Source organism: Nicotiana sylvestris, chromosome 8 (genome assembly GCF_000393655.2).
Source record: "Nicotiana sylvestris chromosome 8, ASM39365v2, whole genome shotgun sequence".
In the NCBI taxonomy this organism is placed as follows: Eukaryota; Viridiplantae; Streptophyta; class Magnoliopsida; order Solanales; family Solanaceae; genus Nicotiana; species Nicotiana sylvestris.
In genome coordinates this window covers 185,601,952-185,626,045 of record NC_091064.1, presented here as the reverse complement: position 1 = coordinate 185,626,045, position 24,094 = coordinate 185,601,952, and the positions used below count along the sequence as shown (strand labels likewise).

The following is a 24,094-nucleotide window of genomic DNA, read 5'->3' as shown; positions in this document are numbered from 1 at the left end:
CACCCGGGCAGGCTTGCTTCCTGTAGCACCAACCATCTCTCATGCTGGAGGAGGAGCCCAGACTCCTACTACTCGCACTCTGGAGCAGGTAGCTCCCCAGATTCAGACTCCAGCGGTTCAGCTAGTTGGAGCAGTTCGGCCGGGTGTGGTAGCTCAGAGTGGTGATGGAGCAGCTATGTCTGCCGATGCTTTATGGAGGCTGGATAGGTTCACCAAGCTCTTCACTACTACTTTCAGCGGTGCATCTACTGAGGATCCCCAGGATTATTTAGATAGTTGTCACGAGGTTCTCAGAAACATGGGGATGGTTGAGACCAATGGGGTCGATTTTGCCACTGTTCGCTTGTCTGGATCTGCCAAGACTTGGTGGAGAGATTATTGCTTGGCTAGACCAGCCGGATTGCCAACCTTGACTTGGGAGCAATTTGCACAACTATTTCTGGAGAAGTTTCTCCCCATCACTCAGAGAGAGGCCTATCGGAGGCAGTTTGAGCGTCTCCAACAAGGTTCCATGACTGTTAGCCAATATGAGACCAGATTCATCGACTTGGCTCGTCATGCTCTTGTCATACTTTCTACCGAGAGAGAGCGGGTGATGAGGTTTATTGATGGTCTTATTCAGTCAATTCGTCTTCAGATGGCTAGGGAGGCTGGGAGTGAGATTACTTTCCAGGAGGCGGCCAATGTGGCCAGGAGAGTGGAGATGGTTCTGTCGCAGGGAGGTGGTTATGGGTCGGATAAGAGGCCCCGTCATTCAGGCATATTCAGTGGTGCCTCGTCTGGAGGCAGGGATTCGTATGGTAGAGGCCATCCTCCTAGGCCCTTTCAGTCAGCACTTCAGGTTTCTCATAGTGCTTCAGGTGGCCGTGGTTCTCACATGCAGTATTCTGATCAATAGCCCTACAGTGCACCACCAGCTCCTATCAGTGCACCGCTGCTCCAGAGTTTTTGGGGTGGTCATTCAGGTTGCCAGGGTCAGTCTCAGTTTCCTCAACCGCAACACTCAGGTGGATGCTATGAGTGTGGTGAGTATGGTCATATCTGTAGGGCTTGTGCGAGATTGGTGGGTACTTAGTCGCAGCAGCAGGGTTCCCGTGCTATGGTTCAGGCACCAGGTGTTCCACAGCCTGCCCAGCCAGCTAGAGGTGGGTGCTAGAGGTAGAGGTAGAGGTGCTAGAGGTGGAGCTCAAACCGCTAGAGGTGGAGGCCAGCCAGCTGCAGGCCGTCCCAGAGTGGTAGTCCAGGGTGGTTGGGCCCAGCCCCGATGTTATGCTCTTCCAGCTAGGCCCGAGGCTGAGGCTACAGATGTGGTTATCACAGGTACTGTTCTGATTTGTGATAGAGATGCTTTAGTGTTATTTGATCCAGGGTCTACATACTCGTACGTGTCATCTTATTTTGCACCGTATCTTGTTATGCCTAGTGATTCATTGAGTGTTCATATTTATGTGTCTACACCGGTAGATGATTCTATTGTGGTAAATCGAGTTCATCGCTCTTGTATAGTTGTGATTGGGTGTCTTGAGACTCGAGTAGATTTGTTGCTTCTAGACATGGTCGACTTCAATGTTATATTGGGGATGGACTGGTTATCACCTTACCACGCTATTTTGGACTGGCATGCCAAGACTGTGACCTTAGCTTTACTAGGTTTGCCTCGTTTAGAGCGGAGAGGGACTCCTGGTCATTCTAACCATAGTGTTATCTTTTATGTAAAGGCTCGACGTATGGTCGAGAAGGGGTGTTTGGCCTATTTGGCGTATGTTCGTGATTATAGTAGTCAGGTTCCTTCCATTGATTCTGTGCCCATTCTTCGTGCGTTTCCTGAGGTATTCCCTTTAGACCTGCCGGGTATGCCACCTGACAAGGATATTGACTTTTGCATTGATTTAGCTCTGGGCACTCAGCCCATTTCTATCCCGCCGTATCATATGGCCCCGCCTGAGTTGAAAGAGTTGAAGGAGCAGTTGCAAGACTTGCTTGAGAAGGGTTTCATTAGACCCAGTGTTTCGCCTTGGGGTGCACCGGTGTTGTTTGTTAAGAAGAAGGATGGGTCGATGAGAATGTGTATTGATTACCGGCAGTTGAACAAGGTTACAATCAAGAATAAGTATCCATTACCGAAGATTGATGATTTGTTTGATCAGCTTTAGGGTACCAAGGTATTTTCGAAGATTGACTTGAGATCTGGCTGCCATCAGTTGAGGATTAGGGCATCCGATATCCCTAAGACAACTTTCCGCACTCGGTACCGGCATTATGAGTTCTTGGTTATATCAATCGGGTTGACAAATGCCCTAACAACTTTTATGGATTTGATGAACTGAGTGTTCAGCCCTTATTTGGACTCGTTCATGATAGTCTTCATCGATGATATTTTGATTTATTCTCGCAGCCGGGAGGAGCACGAGCAGCATCTCAAAGTGGTTCTTCAGACTCTAAGGGATAGTCAGTTATATGCTAAGTTCTCTAAGTGTGAATGGTTGAGTTCAGTTACATTCCTAGGTCATGTTATATCAACAGAGGCTATTCAGGTTGATCCGAAGAAGATTGAGACAGTCAAAATGGCCTAGACTAGCATCAACTATAGAGATTCGGAGTTTCTTGGGATTGGCAGGCTACTATCGTTGGTTCGTGGAGGGGTTCTCATCTATCGAAGCCCCGATGACCAGGTTGACCCAGAAGGGTGCCCAGTTCAGATGGTCGGACGAGTGTGAGGTGAGCTTTTAGAAGCTCAAGACAGCTCTGACTACGACACCGATGTTGGTTTTGCCCACAAGTTTAAGGCCTTATATAGTCTATTGTGGTGCATCTCGTATTGGACTTGGTGCAGTGTTGATATAGGATGACAAGGTCATTGACTATGCTTCGCGGCAGTTGAAGATTCATGAGAAGAACTATCCAGTTCATGATTTGGAGTTGGCAGCCATTGTTCACGCATTAAAGATTTGGAGGCATTATCTGTATGGCATGACATTTGAGGTGTTCACGGATCACAAGAGTCTTCAGTATTTGTTCAAGCAAAAGGAGTTGAATTTGAGGCAGATGAGGTGGTTGAAGTTGTTGAAAGACTATGATATCACTATCTTATATCATCCGGGAAAGGCCAATGTAGTGGCCGATACTTTGAGTAGGAAGTCAGCCAGTATGGGCAGTCTTGCTTATATTCCGGTCGGTGAGAGACCACTTGCTTTGGATGTTCAGGCCTTGTCCAATCAGTTCGTGAGGTTGGATGTTTCTGAACCTATTCGTGTGTTAGATTGCACGGTCACTCGTTTTTCTTTATTGGAGCGTATCTGTGATCGGCAGTATGATGATCCCCATTTGTGTGTCCTTAGAGACACGGTGCAGTGCGGAGGTGCCAAGCAGGTTACCTTAGATAATGATTGAGTTTTGAGATTGCTGGCCCGAGTTTGTGTGCCAAATGTGGATGGGCTTCGGGAGTTGATTTTAGAGGAGGCCTATAGCTCCCGGTACTCTATTCATCTAGGCACCGCAAAGATGTATCAGGATTTGTGGCAGCATTATTGGTGGCAGAGAATGAAGAAGGTTATCGTTGCATATGTGGCTTGGTATTTGAATTGTCAGCAGGTTAAGTACGGGCATCAGAGGCCTAGTGGTTTATTTCAGAGGATTGAGCTTCCCGAGTGGAAGTGGGAGCGGGTCACTATGGATTTCGTTGTTGGACTCCCACAGACTCGGAGGAAGTTCGACGCGGTATGGGTCATTGTTGATAGCCTAACCAAGTCAGCGCATTTCATTCCCGTGGTAGTCTCCTATTCTTCTGAGAGGTTAGCTGAGATCTATATCTGGGAGATTGTTCGTCTTCATGGTGTGCCCGAGTCTATCTTCTTGAACCGAGGTACGTAGTTTACCTCACGCTTCTGGAGAGCAGTTCAATGAGAGTTGGGCATGCGGGATGAGTTGAGCACATCATTTCATCCTCAGACGGATGGCCAGTCCGAGCGGACTATTCAGATTTTGGAGGATATGCTTTGAGCTTGTATCATTGACTTTGGAGGCTCGTGGGATTAGTTTTTGCCTTTAGCAGAGTTTTCTTACAACAACAACTACTAGTCGAGTATCCAGATGGCTCCTTATGAGGCTTTATCTGGTAAGCGGTGTCGGTCTCTAGTTAGATGATTTGAGCCGGGAGAGGCTCGGTTGTTGGGTACGGATATGGTTCAGGAGGCCTTGGACAAGGTCAGAATTATTCATGATAGGCTTCGTACAACTCAGTCCAGGCAAAAGAGTTATGCCGACCGCAAGGTTAGAGATTTGGCTTTCATGGTCGGTGAGCAAGTATTGCTTCGAGTGTCGTCGATGAAGGGCGTGATGAGATTTAGGAAGAAGGGCAAGCTTAGCCCTAGGTTCATTGGCCCGTTTGAGATTCTTGATCGAGTGGGAGAGGTGACTTATAGACTTGCGTTGTGGCCGAGCTTATCAACCGTGCATCCAGTGTTTCATGTATCCATGCTTTGGAAATATCACGGCGATCCATCCCACGTGTTAGATTTCAGCCCTGTCCAGTTGGACAAGGACTTGTCTTATGAGGAGGAGCTGGTAGCTATTCTAGATCGGCAAGTTCGTCAGTTGAGATCGAAGAGTTTTTCTTCTGTTCGTGTTCAATGGAGAGGTCAGCCTCCTGAGGCATCGACCTGGGTGTCCGAGTCCAATATGCAGAGCCGTTATCCCCATCTTTTCCCTCACTCAGGTACTTCCTTCTTCTATCCGTTCGAGGACGAACTATTGTTTTAGAGGTGGAGAATGTGATGACCCAAAAGGTCATTACTTGCTTTTAAATTGAATTCTATGTTTCGAGGCCTTAAAAACCTCATTTAGTGTTACCTTGATTTGCGTGCACAGTCCGAGCGCGTAGCCGGAAAGCCTAAATGTGAAAATCTGTGAAAAATGATAAGTTTTGACTGTAAAATGAATTTATTTGACTTCGGTCAATGTTTTGGGTAAACAGACCCGGACCCATGATTTGACGGCCCAGAAGGGTCCGTAGGAAATTACGAGACTTGGGTGTATGCCCGAAATCGAATTCCGAACTCCCAAGTCCGAGAAATGAATTTTTAAAGAAAATTATTTCCTGAAATTGTTTAAAGGATTTTGAAAAGAATTTTGATTAGAACATGTTGGTATCGGGCCCGTATTTTGGTTCTGGCGCCTGGTACAAATCTTATATGTGGTTTAAGATAACTTTGTAAAGTTTGGTAAGAAACGGAATCCGTTTGGCGTGATTCGGACCATAAATGCAAAGTTTCATGCTTTAAGAAGTTTTGAAATATTTCATTGATTTTGAGGTTTAATTCGTTGTTATTGAGGTTATTTTGGCGATTTGATCGCACATATAAGTTCGATGATGTTATTGAGTTAGTACGTATGTTTGGTTTTGAGCCCTGAGGGCTCGAATGTGTTTCGGATGGGTTTTGGAAGGTTTTTTGAACTCAAAAGTTGCAGGTTTTTCCAGTTTCTAGTGTGCTGATACTTTCTTCTTCGCGTTTGCGGGAGGACCCTCGCGAACGCGATGTGTTACTTGTGCTGAAGGAAAATTCTTTCTACGCGAACATGTAACCCAGGTCGCGAACGCGAAGCATTGGGGGGTCTTTCCTTTGCAAACGCGAGCCTGGTATCGCGAACACAAAGGCTTATAGCCTGGGCAGGGGGAGGGGTATTATACCCTACGCGAACGCGACTACCTGGACGCGAACGCGAAGGCTCGAGGAGTTACTTCTCCGCGAACGCGATCCCACTTACGCGAATGCAAAGGTCTCTCAGGCTTGACTCATCGCGAACGCAATGAGCCTGTCGCGAACACGAAAACCATTTTCGCCTAGTTATTTTAAGTTTAAAAAACATAACACGTTATGGGATTTCCACAATTTTTCATAAACTTCATCTTCTCCACACCTCTTGGGCGATTTTTGAAGAAGTTCTTCACCATAACCTCTTGGGTAAGTAATCTTTAACTTATTTTCTTCCATTTTTATCAACACCCACTAGATTTCTAGGCCTAAAACATGTGATTAAGAGTAGAAAATTAAGGATTTGAGTAAAGTTAGGGATTTTTGATTATTTGGGAATTTGACCTCGTTTTGGGGTCGGATTTGAAAATAAATTATATATTCGGGCTCGTGGGTGAATGGGTGATCGGGTTTTGGTCCGAACCTCGTATTTTGACCAATCGGGCCCAGGGTCAATTTTTGACTTTTTGGGAAGAATGATTAGAAAGCTATTGTAAGCACGTGATTTTTGCCCTATATGAGAATTACTCCCAAAAATTCAAAAATAAAATAATTTTTCTTGGTGTGCAATTTTGTGGTATTTTGTGATATTTTGAATAATTATTTATTTTTGTCTGTGCATGTTTATTTGCTAAATTAATAAAAAATACAAAAATATATCGCATTTTGCATGTAGGATTTAATTCTACAATTTGTTAGTAATTAAGTTTGTTTACAAAAAATAAAAATTTACAAAAATAGGCATCGTTTGCATTTTTAGCATTTAATGTCCAAATATACAATTTTATGCTTAATTATTACTTAATTGTGCGATAATTGTTATTTGGACAGATTTTTGAAATTATAACAGATTTTGAATCAGGGCAGTAACAGTAGTTTTAGGGGTAATAGGGGAATTAACAAATTGCAGATTATTTAATTATGGTGGGGACAAGACATAATGATAAAAGCAAAAAGGAAAAGGAGGGAACACGGGGGCCCGCTTTGACTACTTTTCAAAAGAGGGAGCACGGGGGGGCCACGTTGACTACTTTTACTAAAGTAAAAGTGTGGGTAATAATAAAAGTTAAAGGGGAAAGAGGTAAAAGGGGTCTTGCTTTGTATATAAGGGGGAGGAGGGGGAGAAGAATTTGGAGAAGTAGGGGAATTTTGGGAGGAATTTTAAGAGAATTTAGAGGATTATTTTCTAGAGAGATTTTTGGGGAGAACATTTTGAGAGAGAAATACATTCTGAAAATCTGAAGAGAGTGTGATAGAGTTTTAAAAGAGAAAACAAAAACAAAGTGAGAAACGAGTTTAGTTTCGGGTTTTAATACACGCGTGGGTTGTTGCTGTTTAGTTTGTTTACAAACTATTGGGTTTGTTCTATTGAGTTGTTCGGTTTTTCTTCAAAGTTTTCTGGGTCTTGAATCTGGTTCGAATTACTGCTGTTGGGTTGCTGTTGCGTTGCTGTGTTATTACTGCTGCTGACTCCTCCTTCTTTTCTTCTTGTACTGCCATTTCCAGGTACACATTTGTACACTCTCAGCTCGAAGCGAAAAATGAAATATTAATCAGATTAATGAGTAATGGGGTTGCACATGTATAACTTCATCTAATAATGCTAGTTTAAATTAATCAAAGAATGATTTGTTTCGATATTATTGTGTATCTATCTCATGTTCTAGTGTTAGTAAATGATAGAATATAGAATAAAAGCAATCCTTCTTGGTACAAACTCGATTGCAATTTTCCATTTGCATTAATCACAAACTAATAACTAATAAGTTACGTTTGTTTAAGCATGTAATTAATCGGGAGATTTTCTTTTATTTTTAGAGACGAACTTATAGAAAATGTAGTCACTGTAGGTTTGTCCTTTTAAATAAAAATGATACGAGCCTCGCCCAATAAAAAATACCAATTGCGGGGCCCTCAATAATCGGTTATAATAAATACTTAGAATTTGGGATGGACTGTTTAGTGAATTTCACTGCCTTCCCCAAAGATAATAACGCGTTAGTCTCTTTAGACGCGATTTAATTAAATTACTTTCTTAAACTCGGGTGCACATTTATGTGACCCAAATCCAAATCTCAGCGGAGTGGAAATGCATCTCTAATCACGGGTACATTGATTGTGACGTGGTCCGAGATGCATGTCCACAACGTTGCAAATCCCTTTAAAAAAAATAAGAATGAGATGAGTCTCGCCGAATAAAAATACAAAATTGCGGGGCCCTCAGTAAATATTTGCTTTAAAATTGCTTAGACTTCGGGATGGACCGTTTAGCAAAATTCCACGGCCCTACCCAAAGTAGATGATACGCTAGTCGCTTTAGGCGCGCCTTTAATAATTTAATTTTCTTAAACTCGGGTGCACATTTATGTGACCCAAATCCAAATCTCAACGGAGTCAAAGTGTATCGACGACCACGGGTACATTGATTGTGACGCGGTTCGAGATACATTTTCACAACGTTGCAATTCCTTGTAAAAAATAATAATAATAATTATGAAAGCGGTAAAAAGTTAAAATTTGCACATAAGTCCGTATTTGCAAAAAATCAGATAATCAAGCCGAAGATGACAGTTGAGCGACCGTGCTAGAACCACGGAACTCGGGAATGCCTAACACCTTCTCTCGGGTTAACAGAATTCCTTATCCGGATTTCTGGTACGCAGACTGTAATATGGAGTCATTCTTTTCCTCGATTCGGGATTAAAATTGGTGACTTGGGACACCCTAAATCTCCCAAGTGGCGACTCTGAAATAAATAAACAAATCCCGTTTTGATTGTCCTTTAATTGGAAAAAAAACCCTTCACCCCTTGCGGGGGCGGAAAAAGGAGGTGTGACAGCTATAATTAAGAATTGGAATTGAAATTTTTAGCGTTTATTGATGTTATGAAGTCGATTATGTATAGATACAATTGCTTTGGAGACGAATTCGAAATAAAAGGCGGTGTTTGAGGCTTGAGTTGGCCGTGGAAGTTCGAGGTAAGTGTTCGGTCTAACCTTTGCTTGAGGGATTAGGAGTTGTGTCCTATTTGCTATTTGCTTCTTGTTGAGTACGACGTATAGGAATGGTGAGGAGTTTCTATACGTTAGTGTCGAGCATGACCGTGAGTCTTAAATTGGAGTTTGTTGTGTTCTTAAATGATATTATGGATGCTTTAATTGATAATTCTCGATATTGAGCAAGGATTTAGTTTGATTTCGTGGGAATTTACTTATGATTGAGTATGGTGTTATCTGAGATGATTAGAAGTTGGGTTGAGAATGGTTATAGCTGTATCTCCCTTGCCGGGATGTATTTATTTTTTACTGTTGAATCCCTTGCCGGGATAGTGTAGTTTGTAGTTGAATCCCTCTCCGAGATTTTGTAGTTTGTAGTTGATCCCTTGTCGGGACTCTTGGTGTGATTGTTGCTAAAACATTATTGGATATATGGATCGGGTTGCACGCCGCAACAATATTAAATATATGAATCGGGTTGCACGCCTCAACAATACTAAATATAAGGATCGGGTTGCACGCCGCAACAATACTAAATATAAGGATCGGGTTGCACGCCGCAATAATACTAAATATAAGGATCGGCTTGCACGCCGCAACAATATTATATTGGATCGGGTTGCACGCCACAACAATGTTATGTTGGATCGGGTTGCATGCCGCAACAATGTTAAATTTGATCGGGTTGCACGCCGCAATAGTGATATAAATGGATCGGGTTGCGCGCCGCAACAGTGTTATTATTGTTTTGTTTTAGATTTTGAGCTGTTCTCTCATATGTCTCTTTAGTTTCTGCTGGACTTGATATTTTTCCCGTAGCATGTACCCCTCCCATTTAAATTGTTTATTTCCGTTTATTTTTCCGCTGTATATATGTATATATATATATATATATATATATATATATATATATATATATATAACTGCACAAGTTTATCTGGAGTCTGGTCCTAACATCATCACTATCTCGCCGGGGTTAGGCCAGGCACTTACCAGCACATGGAGTCGGTTGTGCTGATGCTAAACTCTGCACTCTGTGCAGATATCGGAGCAGCATTGGGACAGTAGCACTTGGGGGGCCAGCATTCAGTCCATCCAGAGATCCCGAGGTAGTCCTGCAGGCGTCCACAGGCCCAGCGTTCTCTTCTATCCATTTATATGTTCTGTTTTCACTTGTTTCCGAGACAGACTGTATTTCCTTTTTCAAATATTTGTATGTAGTACTCATAGACAGTCCGTGAATATTGTGACACCAGATTCCGGGTAGAGGAGTATATTGGCACTGTAGTACTGATTGTGATCATTTTTAGCTGTTTTAGTCTTCCGCTTATTTTGTTATCATTAATCTTTAAATTGTTGATTACCTGTTGATTCAAGTTGTTAAAAGGATTAAAATGAAAGAGTTAGAATTTCTATATTTCGTGACTTGCCTAGCTTCCACGAGTAGACGCCATCACGACCCCCGAGGTTGGAAAATTCGGGTCGTGACAATACGTCACAACCATATATAAACAAGCTAAGAATAAAAAAAGTACTTCATGATTTATTTTTAGTGGGGTGCAATCCAAATAAGAGTAAATCAGAGTACAACTTGTTAGAATCCAAAAGATTCAATACAATTAACTAGATCGAGAGAGATGAATACTGTGTAGAAGAGAGAGAAAAACAGATTTTGGTAAAAATGAATCTGCTGATCATATATAGAATGTTCTCTTACAAAATATACATGTCCTTTTCTAAAGAATAATTGAATCAACCCAATTGGCCCAATACAGATAATTAAGCCCAACTACAACATAAGCTCAAAATGTAAAATACATAAAAAATGACAACTCAAATATGCTAACATCCCCCCCAAGTTGGAGGGTGGTTTGCCACACCCAACTTGCTCAAAATGGAACGATGGTGAACACCAGAGAGAGGCTTGGTCAGCATGTCAGCAAGCTGCAAACCGCTAGGTACAAAAGACAAGGATATAAGGCCTTCATGGAGCTTTTCACGCACAAAATGACAGTCAAGCTCGATGTGCTTGGTGCGCTCATGGAAGACAGGATTCCGAGCTATATAGATTGCAGACTGACTATCATAATGGAGGGGAACCGGAACAATGGAAGTCACAGATAACTCACTAAGAAGCCTGGTTAGCCAAGCCAATTCGGCAACAACTCGATGCATGGACCTGTATTCTGCTTCAACAGAAGAAAGAGCAACAATATGCTATTTTTTCGACATCCAAGTGAGAAGTGAGCCTCCAAGCAAGACCAAATAACCACTAACAGATCGTCGAGAGGTGGGACAAGTGGCCCAATCGGAGTCACAGTATGCTTGGAGAGAAAAATCAGAAGTTTTGGAAATAAAAAGCCCCTGACCCAAAGTACCCTTGACATACCTCAAAGCATGATAAGTAGCAGTAAGATGAATGGAGGTATGAGCGTGCATGAATTGACTAAGATATTGGACAACGAAGGCAAGATCAGGTCTAGTATGAGTGAGGAAATTTAGTTTACCAACTAACTGTCTGTAGAGTGTTGGATCAGACAAGGGCTCCCCAGAAACATCTTTGACCTTCACAGAAACATCCAATGGACTAGCTACAGGAATACAATCTAAACAGTTAAATTCAGAAAGGAGATCCAAATCAAATTTTCTTTGACATACAATTGCCCCCTCGGGTTCAGACAATATTTCCAAGCCAAGAAAATAATGAAGGTGCCCCAAATCCTTAATTTTAAACTTGCTATCCAGAAACTCTTTGAGGGAAGACATCTCCTTTTCATCATTGCCACTAAGCAAAATGTCGTCAACATATACACCTACAACAGTAATGAAACCATTAATAGACTTGAGGAAAAGAGAATAATCATTCTTAGAAATTGAATAACCCAAGGAAAAGAGAGAGTCACTCAATTTGGTATACCATTGTCAAGAGGCTTGCTTTAAACCATATAAAGATTTTTTCAATTTGCATACCATATTAGTACCAGAAACTACCATCCCTTGAGGAGTCTTTATGTACACTTCTTCATCTAAGTTTCCATGCAAAAATGCATTATTTACATCTACTTGGAATATAGTCCAACCCTTCTTAATAGCAACAACTATGATGGACTTAATGGTAGTCATTTTAATAACAGGAGAAAAAGTTTCCGTATAATCAACCCCCTCTTGTTGAGTGTCCCCCTCGTACAACTAAACTTGCCTTAAACCTTTCTATGATTCCATCTGCTTTATGTTTAATTTTATACACCCATTTATTTCCAATAGGTTTCTTACCATGTGGAAGGGGTACAATGACCCAAGTGTCATTTGCCTCAAGAGCCTCAAACTCTTTTAACATTGCTTCCTGCCAAACAGGATGTTGTGCTGCCTGTTTAAAAGTTGTAGGTTCATGAACATTATCTAAAGCCTTAAGTAAATCTTGATTAGAGGAGCTTAAACTGCTGAAACAAACTAACTTAGGAAAATAAGCAATAGAAGTCAAAGTGAAAGGTGAAGAGGCAACAGAACTATACACATAATCACTTAGATAAGAAGGAAGATGATGAGGTTTGGAAGGATATCTAGGAGCATTTTCAGGTGTATGGGCTAGAGAAACAGAAGAGGAAGAAGGGGCAGAAGAGGACTGTACAGAAGAAGGAGTAGAAACAGACTACATAGGAGAATGAATAGAAGAAGGAGGAGTGTGGTGATGAGAAGGGACAGCTGGAACAGTCTGTGGAGAGGAAGAAATAGGTGAAGAAGAAGAGGTAGGCTGAGAAGGATAAGTAGTAGGGCAATCAAAGCCTAAAGAACTAGAAGTATCTGGAAACAATGTTTTAGGTGAGGTAGATTCAGAGTAAAAAAATATATTTTCATGAAAAACAACATCTCGAGAAATAAAAATTTTCTTGTTTGAAATTTGGAGTAACTTGTACGCTTTCTTTCCAGGAGGATAGCCAAGGAAAATACAAGGTATATATCTAGGAGAAAATTTGTCTCTAAGAGGTTTAGGGACCACAACATAACATAAACAACCAAAGCTTCTCAAGTGACTGTAGGAAGGTTGAGTGCCATAGAGGATTTCATATGGAGTTTTGCCAGATAACAAGGTACTGGGGAATCTGTTTATTAGATAAGTAGCTGTAAGTATGCAATCACCCCAAAAATAAAGTGGAAGTTTGGACTGGTATAAAAGAGCTCGGGCTGTTTCTAATAAATATTTGTGCTTTCTTTCAACTATACCGTTTTGTTGGGCTATATAAGGGCAAGATGTCTGATGTAAAACACCTTTGGACTGGAAGAATTGGGTAGCTTCAAGGCTGGCACCAAGTTCAAATGCATTATCTGTCCGAATGGTTTTAATCTGTAGGTTAAATTGGGTTTCAACCATTGTAAAAAATGATTTAAGAACAGAAAGAGCATTGCCCTTGCTGCTTAAGAGATGAGTCCAAGTAATTCTACTACAGTCATCAACTAAAGTTAAAAAATATTTGCAATTCTTGTATGTTTCTATGCTATATGGTCCCCATACATCGACATGAATAAGATCAAAAATATGTAAAGAATGAGACTCACTATGAGGAAAAGGAATTCTTTGTTGTCTCGCAAGTGGACATACATCACAAATGAAAGGTTGTCTATCACAAGGTGGAACATTGATGCAAGTAATCTTGTTTAATTTGGAAAATGGCAGATGTCCTAGTCTATGATGCCACAAAATATGAGACTTATTCACGGTGACAGTATTTACATGAACAGAAAATGGAATAGGAACATCAGGAGAAGCAGTATATGATTCTGTAGAGGTGGAGTTGAGTATATAGAGCCCTTCAGCCATCTTAGCAAGTCCCAATGGCTTCTTCAGAGAAGGGCCCTGTAGGAAACATGTAGTAGAGGAGAAAGTTAACAACAAAGATGTGTCAAGAACGAGTTTATGTACAAAAATGAGATTGTACTTAAATGTAGGGAGATAAAGGACCTTAGAAAGAGTGACAATGGAATTAATATGTACCGTACCAATAGAAGTTACTTTCACTTTGTAACCATTAGGTAATGTGATAAGAATAGGAATTGGAAGTTCAGTTATATCGGTAAGTAAATTTTTATTGGAGGTCATATGGTCAGTTGCTCCAGAGTCTATTATCCAAGTGTCAGTATTTAAATGAGTCTTTAGACATGAACATGAACCACAACTTTTATGACAAAAACATGCAAGTATACCTGCAAAAAATAGCAGAGGCAATAGGAAACTGATTCTGACTCTCATCGAAAACCTGGACATGTTGAAGAATGCTCATGAGCTATTTGTACTGGTTAGCAGTTATGGTGGAAGAAGCAGGAGTCTCAGTGGGATTATCAGCTTTGGCCTCAGAGGTTGAGTACACATTTGCAGCAACTCTGACATTTTTATTGCCAAATTTGAAGTTCTGTGGATAACCATGAAGTTTATAGCATGTTTCTATTACATGCCCGTTCTTCTTGCAATACCGGCAGAAAGATTTCCTAAGGTCTGGAGCTCTTCTTGCATCAGAGTTTCCTCGTTGATACTGATTCAGAGTAGTGAAGTTGTATTTCTGATTCTGAGTAGTGAGGTTATGTTTCTGGTTCTGAGTATTGAGAGTGGATTTTGGATTATTGAATGAAGGAGCAGGGAGATTAGATCCAACAGAAAAAGATGCTAAATCAGATTGGAACACAGGGAGATTCTGAATTCCCCTCTGTTTCTCATCCTGTATAACCAACGAGTATGCTTTGCTCACATAAGGAAGGGGTTACATCATTAGGATGTTGCCTCTAGCATTGTTGAAAACTTCGTTTAAGCCCATTAAGAACTGCATCAGTTTCATATTCTGATCCTCTTTATCATCTTTTGCTTACCCCCACAATTGCACTCACAGACACAATAAGATTCTATATTCAAAGACTCTATCTCATCCCAAAGCCTTTTAACCTTGTTGAAGTATCCACTTACATCATAAGAACCTTGAGAAACTGAGCTCAAATCCTTCTGAACTTCATACATTCGAGCACCACTGGACTGTCCATAATGTTGATTCAATTCATCCTAGAGTCCTTTGGCAGTTTTCGAGTATATGACACTTTGAGAAATGTCTGAATCGAGAGAGTTAAGAATCCAGCTAATGACCATATTATTACACTGTTCCCATTGATCGAAGAGTGGTAAATCGACATCAGGACGAGTATAGCTACCATTGATAAATCCTATTATCTTCTTTGCAGAAAGTGCAATTACAATTCCCCTTCTCCAAGCACCAAAGCAACTACCATTGAACTGCTTAGCAACTAACATAATGCCGGGATTATCAAAAGGATGCAAATAAAAAGGGTGATAAGGAGGAAAAATCAGTTCATCATCAAAATTAAGAGAAGGATTAGGGTTATTAGTATTCAGAGGCGGATTTTGGTCAATTTGTTCATCACGATCGTTTTGATCACCCATCACGAACACGTAGTAGAAAAATTACCAGCTTGAAATCAAAGCATCCCTAGAGAAAACGAACTTCAGCAGAAAGCAAAATTCAGCCACAATTATCCACAAAAAATACCTTCATTTGAACTACACAGTACCAAAATAATCACGCATTGAACTGGAGATCTCAATAAGGAGATATTCGATCAATTTTCGATTAGAACCAGATAGAAAATCAAAATTGATAGAAAAATAGAGAAATAGAAAAATTAGGGCAAATCACCAATGAAACTTGGGGTAAATCGATCTCAAAATAAAGGAAGTAAAAGGAATCACCATGAAAGTCGACCACACGAGAAGAACTTACGTGATTTCCATGGCTCTGATACCATGTTAGAATCCAAAAGAGTCAATACAATTAACTAGATCGAGAGAGATGAATACTGTGTAGAAGAGAGAGAAAAATAGATTTTGGTAAAAATGAATCGGCTGATCATCTCTGGAATGTTCTCTTACAAAATCTACAAGTCCTTTTCTAAAGAATAATTGAATCAGCCTAATTGGACCAATACAGATAATTAAGCCCAACTAAAACATAAGCCCAAAATGTAAAATACATAAAAAAATAACAACTCAAATATGCTAACACAACTCATGAATTTTCCTTTTCCCTAACCAATCAAGAGAAACTTTCTTGATAACTGGACAATTCAAAATTCACTTTCTGGGCGGCATAAGTGAAGCTAACTTGAGTATTTGGAAATATAGGTGTAGATTCATTATTGATGTTGCATAAATCCCCAGATACAGTCACAACTGATGCATTTAGTGGTATTCAAGACTTGGATATTCCATGGCAAGTTAATACTACAGCTGAGTAGGAACATGGACATTCATTTGCCACTGTAACATTCTATACTGGCACTCCCTTTACTTGCTTCCCTGTTTGTTGCTGTGTCACTACTGGTTTCCCTGGAAAACACTGCTCTCCGTAGCCTGAAATTTATTTAGAACCATCTTAGATGAAAATTTAAGAAAAAAACACCAAAGTTTGTGTTGGAACAGATAATATTCCTCTATTCTTAACCCGAGGTCTCAGGTATGAGCGTTTTTTTACGATACTCCTTGGAATAGATCCATTGAAGACGGGGTGGGACTTGTAGCTCAGAGAATTAGAGCACGTGGATACGAATCACGATGTTGGGGTTTTGAATCTCACAACCGATTCAAAAGGAAGTACCTTTTGGCATTCTCTCTGGGGTAGGAAATTAAATCTTGATCTAGGAACGACAAAAAATCATTGTAGGAATTATTTTCCTTTTAATGGACCTTATGCAGGGAGAATTCAGCTGATAGCAAACATTGGGTGAGAAACCAGAAAGATGTATTTAGACATCGTGTCTTCCTAAACTGGTGTTTAATTAATTAATATCTTTAACAAGTACAGAGAATGGAGGGCATTTAATTCTTATTGCTCTCGAATTATATTTTTCGGAGGTTTTTGTTTAGCCCCTCGGTTTTGTTTGTCTCTCTGTCTTTTCGTTATTAATAAATCATTCACCTTCTGGTGATTTAGTAAAAGGTACAAAAAAAGAAAAGTAAAACATGGATAAAAGGTCATTTATGTAAAGTTCAATCCATTAAATAGGACAAAACACAACTTTTTGTTTTCTTTTTCTTTTGGGTTAAGGGATCGTAAGACGAAACTATATCATAGCTTTTACTTTCAACTAAAGGGCAGCTAGATCACGTAGAGTCTGACGAAGGGTTGTGCCCCAAAAAAAGTGATGTAGGCAGCCTTCAAGCATCAGTAACTTATTTTACGGATCGAGCCTATAACCTATAGGTCACACAAATACAACGTTATCGTTGCTTCAAGCCTTCCCTCGAGCTTTTAATTCGAACTATTTTTTTATATCGTTAAGTCTGAATCCATTAAGGAGAAGAAAGATACGTACCTTTACACAGAAGACCAAGGAAGAGAAAGACGCAAAGAAAGTTGATGGTGTTAGCCATTTTACTAATAACTATCGTGTTTTTTTTTTAATTTAATGACTTGATTGTGATGAGAGAGCTACTAATTTATAGAGAATCTTTCATGGAAGAGAGACTGATGAAATCTGATTAATTCCTGAATAATAAATACATATTCAGTGAAAAGATTAATTGCTTACCAAATGCTAAGAATTCATAGGTTGGTTTACAAAATCATGCCCGATTGATACCTAGATGTAGTAAGTCCTTTAATTTTGTAATTCAACTCAACAAACTTTACAAAATTTTCTAAATTTGGAGGAATAAATTAATTTCTTTCCCATATATACATAAACTTCATAATTAGCACATATTGTTTTTCCTATTATACATGAAGTAATACAACTGACAAAAATGTTCAAAAGACTGGTCATTAGGGGAATTAACTGATACTTGGGGGAGCATTATTTTTGCTCTATATGCCCTTGATAAGACAACTGATCTTGATATAAGGCAACTGATAATTAAACCATTTGATTATGCATATATGTGTACCCTGTATTCTTTTCTTGAACCGAGGGTCTTTCAGAAACAACCTCTCTATTCTTTTGGAGTAGGGGTAAGGTCTGCATACACATTACTCTCCCCAGACCCCACTAGTGAGATACTAGGTTGTTGTTGTTGTTGTTGTTGTTGTTGTTGTGTACCATGTATTCTTGATATTTACTTCCTCCGTTCACTTTTACTTGTCCACTTTAGACTTTTCACGTCCCTTAAGAAATAATAAATGAAATGAATAATTTATCATGATACCCAAATTAATTGATGCATATTTTTAATGGATTTGAGAAAATGATTTGAAATGCGTAATTAATGCTGTGAGTATAACAGGAAAAAAGAAATTGTCTTCTCTTGATATGTTAAAACTGACAAGTAAAAATAAAAATTTATTTTTAGAATACTGGACAAGTAAAAGTGAACGGAGGAAGTATTTACGGGAAATAAGATGATTATCATTCATAAGCCACAAACTAAAAGGCTCGGCATCATTTTAAGAGACGTCTACCTAAGACTAGGCTTCATTTCTTTCCATTCAACCAAGTTCTGATTTTAATTTGTTGATTTGTTTGAATGGGCACGAAGTTTATGAAAAAAAGAAAGGTGTTTAATATTTGTGGTGTAGAATAAGTTATAAATATTTGGCTATAAATCATCTTATTAAGATCAAATAAAAAAATTTAGAGTTAAATTATTTCTAAATATAAAAAAATATCATTCATTTTATAACAAAGTAAAAAAGGAAAATACATCATATAAATTGGGACATAGAGAACTAGTTGATCATTGGTTACACCCTTTGCAAAATAACTCATCTTTACAATCCAGTTATTCAGCGACAAAGGATTTTCCAGAAAGAACTGTAGGTTTTTAAAAACAATGCAGTAAGTTTTAGTACCCAAAAAATCTTAATTGTCAACTTATTTCCGAAAAGTTTTTAAAAATACACGAAGCGCTCATTTCACCCCCTCTTGTGTATTTGTCAGTTGTGTGGTGGTGAATCGTTTTTTTTTTTTTAAAAAAAAAAAAAACTTTAAATCTGCTAATTGTATGGTAGTAATAAATAGAGTATTGGTTAAAGGGTACATTCACATGAATCTTTTAATGACCGTCTTCATGATTTTAAGACCTCTATATAAGATCTGAAAGGTTCAGATTTTTCCTTTAATGATGCAGATTTAGCAGGCGTTTGGACATAAAAATTACAATTTTTGAAAGAAAAAAGTATTTGAAGTTAAGTTAAAAAAATGATATTTGGAATTTGAAATTATATTTGGACATGCATTTCACTTGAAAATATGTTATAGTTTTGTGAGCGGGGAGACAAATTTCTGAAAATTTCGAACTTGAAAAACTCATTTACGATTTTGTTTTTTAAAATCTTGCAAAATTTCATGGACAAACACGTTTTTGAAAAAAAAAACCAAAAAAAGGAAAAAATATCTATGGACAAACGGGTCCTTAATTTGTATAAATGATTTGGATTTTTTGAGATCGAAATGATTGAAATTCGAACCTCTACTAAGTGCAAACACAAAAATTGCGTAGTTTGATCAGAGTGATACAGCAAGTTATAACCTATATCTTCTTCTTTAAATCGTTGATCACTGTCATGAATCATAATGGATATTTAGTTAAGTAGTTGATTCTTTTTAAAAGAAATTAAACATAATTATGTAAATAATGTCGGTGTATATAAATTAATACTCGATATTATCGTAACAACTTTGAAACGAACTCAACACTTCTACTCTATTTTAAACATAAAAAGACAAACAAAACAAAGAATTTTCATATCATTCAACCAGATATAAATTTTCTTTTACGATATAAACGCATAGAAATCAAGAAAAAATTATTTCTAAATTAATTCCTTTTCCATCTGCTCATGAACAAGCATCAGTATGATCACTTATCGTAACGTTGAGATTTTGGCCAGCATAAGTGAAGAAAACAGCACTGTGTGGATAAATTGGAAGGCCTCCATTAACGTCGTAGATATCGACATGGGATTTGGAGATAACGGTAGTGTTAACTTTAACGGCAGAATCGAAATTGGGAATGCTTAGTTTTACATCAAGTTGAACACAGTCACATGTATTTTCCACAGTTGCATTCCATATTTGTTGTCCGTTGATGGTTTTGTTCAGTTTTTCTTGGCTGATAACAATGCCAGGATTGCATCCAAAACTCTCAATACCTGAAAAGGAAGAACAAAGAGAGTATAGTATTCCATTTCTTGTAAATCTTGATATATTTGGGTTCTTTTTCCTTCCTTTTGGTTCTTTTACATTGGAAATTACCTAATTGAAGCTAGAAGTGCTAATTACATACCCAATTAGAAATTATGGAATTAAAGTGAGAAATGCTAAATCATATGTTAAAATAGAGAGATCATGACTCATGGGCGTAACTAGGGAGGCATGAACCCCGTTCGCCACATAATTACACTATATATCCAGGCGTATTTAGGTTAAGGGATATGGATTCACGTGAACTCATACTCCTCTTCCTAAATCATGTATAAAAATACTATATTTCTTTGTGTGCACACATGCCCAAAAACTCCTGTGATGCAATAATTATTGGGTGTACCTCTACAAATAAAATTGGCAGTTCAAATCCCACTCCGAACAGTTTTATTTTTGGCACGGTATAAGTCACTAAAATTTCAAAAAGTATATAATTTTGAACCTATAATTTTAAAAGTGTAGTGATTTCATGGTAAGAAACTAAATTAGTTAAAACTGTCAAATGTAAATTCTAGATCCACTTCTTCGTAGTAGTGTACCTATCCTCTTGAAATCATGAATCCGCTTTTATATATAAGGTTAAAATTACACACTTTTCTCTCTCTATATATATATTAAATTTCTTTGGCTTCTTCGTATGTTTTCTTTATATTTTGAATCCCCATCGTGTGAATAGAGGAAAGAAGAATAAGACAAGGGGTTGAGGTTAATACCTTCATAAAAGAGGGCAAGACAGAGAACTAAGGCAAGGACGTTGATGAGTGCTGCCATTGAAAGATGTGTTTTTTTGTTGTTTCATCTCCTAATAACTTCATACTTTTTGTAGGAATAATTCAGGTAACCTAATTAATGTATGGGATATTCTGTGTTAGGTAACTATAAATTGTAATCCTGGTAATGGTAAAACGTATATTTTTTAAGAGGTAACAATATCTCTCTTTTCGAACAGTTTTAGATACACTTTAATTTGCGGAATTTAATTCCTTAAGAGGTAGAAAACTATTACAAGTATTTACCATAGTAATTCTGCAAATTAATTTTTTTTTTCTAAAACTGTATGAAAAGAGAGATCGGTCAAACTTGATGGGAAAATATATGAGGGAGTTTCACCATGACGATATATAATTACATTTTCTCCACCGAAAATGAAAAAGGAAGAGAGGGAAAAACAAAAGATAAAATGAAAAAAAGTTCGCTCTCATAATTACCTATATATATATATATATATATCCAACGAAAGTATGAAAATTCATATTATATTTATTCGTACTCCATGTTTACATTAAGTCAGCCCTAGTTATTAGAAATTAAAGTGTTAATATTTATCACTTAATTATAATTAAGTAATAAATAAATATATACAAAATGCACATGATTTGCATTTATTGATTTAGTTTATACAATAAGGGGTCATTTGGTAGAGTGTATAAGAATATTGCTGAATAATGCGTATTAGTATGTAAGGATTAGTAATGCATGGGTTAGTAATGTAAGCATTAGTTATGCTTAGATTATTTTTTATCCACTGTTTGGTGTGGTGTATAAAAAATTAAAATGCATTGCATAATTTTTAAGAAAATTAGTTGCATGTTTACAAAAATATCCTCCATATTCTTTAGCTTTAAAGGTCTTTAAGGATAATGTTGTCTTTAACCATACTAATGCGTATATTAATAGCCTTAGTATTGCTAATACCATGGTTTGCTATATATTATTAGTTATACATAGGATATTACCAAATAGATTGTATCACCAATACTTGTATTAGTAACATATAAGTTAAAAACGTGTACCAAATAAGAATTAGTTATATCAAAAGCTAATACATGCTTTACTTTCATGGCAAGACTAATTTTATTTAATTTTAACCAAATGTCTTAATCAATTTACAAGAGGTATAAATTCCTAAATCAAAACTTATAATGTTTCAAAAGGTAAATTTGGAACTTGAACTCGCTCTAATGTTTTCATACAGTAACATTAAATGTAGGTAAATATTTTGCAAATAGCATGTGAAATTAAGGATTAACACTTGCATCGGAAGGCATGTAAAAGAAAATAGATGTCTGCAAGATTTATAAGCTTCTCTTTTGAAAGAAAAAAAGAAGGAAAAAAATAAAATAAAATTCCAAGCGTCCGAAAGATCAGTAAATTTTTCGTTTGAAAGAACATTTTATGAAGTTAAGAAATTATATAAAAAGTAGAACTAATAATAAATTACTATTTCTCATAGTCAGCATTGTTAAATTTGTGAATTGAAGATGAATGTTGAGCTAAGAAATGAGAGAAGAAATTGGGGAAGAAGAAAGCTCATCTTCATTATCAAAATAACCGCCTACTAGTTATATACTAATACAAATGGACTAACTAATTGCTAACTATAGTTAGTTAAACTATGATTAGACTAAACTCTAGTTGTCTTAAGTTACTTTACTACCCAATGCATTCATACTCTCAACACCCCCCCCCTCAAGCTAGAGGAGGTGAAGATGTTCTTCATCCCTAGCTTGGATGACAAATAGCTATGTTGCATTCTGCTCAGGCATTTGGTGAGAATGTCAGCTTGTTGATCAGCAGTATTGACATAAACAGTGTGGATCAACCCTGACTAGATCTTCTCACGCACAAAATGACAATCGATGTCTATATGTTTGGTCCGTTCATGAAAGACAGGATTAGCTGCAATTTGGATTGCTGATTTACTATCACAGTAGAAAGGAACTAGATTTTGTTGAGCAACACCAAACTCCTTAAACAAACCAATGAGCCAAACAATTTCAGCCACTGTTGAAGCAAGACTCCTATATTCTGCTTCAGTAGAACTTCTGGAAACTGTTGATTTTTTCTTGGACTTCCATGAAATAAGGGAATCACCAAACTTTACTAGATAATCTGTTATTGATCTCCTATTGTTGAGGGAAGCTGCCCAATCAGCATCACAGAAAGCTGCTAGTGAACCAGAACAGTCAGCTTTCATCAACACCCCCAAGCCAGGACAGTTTTTGATAGACAAAATTACAGAATAATGCACTTCATAAGTTAACCTTGCACTATTTTAGTACAGTTATAAGTTTGCAAATGTGTAGCCAAATATCAATAAGATCTTTTTTTTCCCATTCACTCTAATTATAACAACCTCATTTATTCCTACTTACCCTTATTGTAGCTCTCTCCTCATTTTTCACCCATAAATATTTAATTTAATTAATGAAAAAGAATCATATGCAAACAAAACTGGAAAAAAAAAAATTAGTTCCCCATTAAGTCAACACTCGTTCGTGCCTTCTTCCATAACCAATACTTCTCTGTTTTTTTTAAATTTTGTATATCTTCAGGTTTACACATACCTATCACAACTGCAAAGCGCAAAAACAGATGCGAGGAACCTAAAATCTCATCTCCTTTAATGCTAATCTTGTTAAATATCGATTATGATTTTGTGAGAAATTTGGAGTAGGTATTGTTTGAACTTATTAGAAATAGTCTAAGTAGGTTGTATACAAAGTTTGAAGTTATTTGCTGGAGATTTGGACTAGTTTTATACAAGAATTGCAAGTGAAAATCGTACAAAAATTTCGTCAGTGATGCTTATACACTTTTATACAATGTTATACACTTTTATACAAATAGGTACAACATGTATATAGTTGTATAAAAGTGTATAAAGATGTATAATCACAGAGTGAAAATATTCTTGATAAACTATGTATATAGGTGTATAAGAAGAATGAGAAGAAGAAGAAGAAGAAGAAGAAGAAGAAGAAGAAGAAGAAGAAGAAAATGCGAGAAATTCACCAAATACCTGTAAATAATGTATCAACCTTGGATATAATAGTGTATATGTCACGACCCCAAACCCGAATCCGGTCGTGATGGCGCCTCTCGTGAAGACAAGGCCAGCCGACACTTTCCATTTTCCAATTTATAACAGTTAAGCGTTAAGAAACAGTCGAAACATGATAAAATAATCCAAAGTAGCAGGTAATATCATAGATACGCGGAAGAATAATCCAACACAGCCCTAAACCGGGGGTGTCACTAGTCATGAGCATCTACAAGTTCTAATACAAGTCTGAGAAGTCTATAAACTATTACAAACTGTCTGATATAGAGATAGAAATGACAAAGAGGGAGAAACACGGGTCTGCGGACGTC

The 24,094-nt window shown here is 37.7% G+C and overlaps 1 protein-coding gene across 1 annotated transcript; it reads right to left on the bottom strand.

Annotated features, from left to right (window-relative positions):
• Positions 1–14,025: 14,025 nt before the first annotated feature.
• Positions 14,026–15,185, bottom strand: LOC104228181 (uncharacterized). The gene is made up of 3 exons (XM_070155014.1): positions 14,871–15,185; positions 14,625–14,762; positions 14,026–14,454 (listed from the first exon to the last, which is right to left on the bottom strand). The coding sequence occupies exons 1-3, from the start codon at positions 15,183–15,185 to the stop codon at positions 14,026–14,028; spliced, it is 882 nt and encodes a 293-aa protein (XP_070011115.1).
• Between the last annotated feature and the right edge of the window lie 8,909 nt (positions 15,186–24,094).

Bases quoted from the DNA above. Each gene is read 5' to 3' on its own strand.
- LOC104228181 (XM_070155014.1), bottom strand. From the start codon at position 15,185: ATGGGTGATCAAAACGATCGTGATGAACAAATTGACCAAAATCCGCCT. The intron at 14,763-14,870 runs GTCATTAGCTGG...CATTATGGACAG, and splicing joins GGGAACAGTGTAATAATATG to TCCAGTGGTGCTCGAATGTA. The intron at 14,455-14,624 runs GTCTGTGAGTGC...TTGGTTATACAG, and splicing joins TGAATATAGAATCTTATTGT to GATGAGAAACAGAGGGGAAT.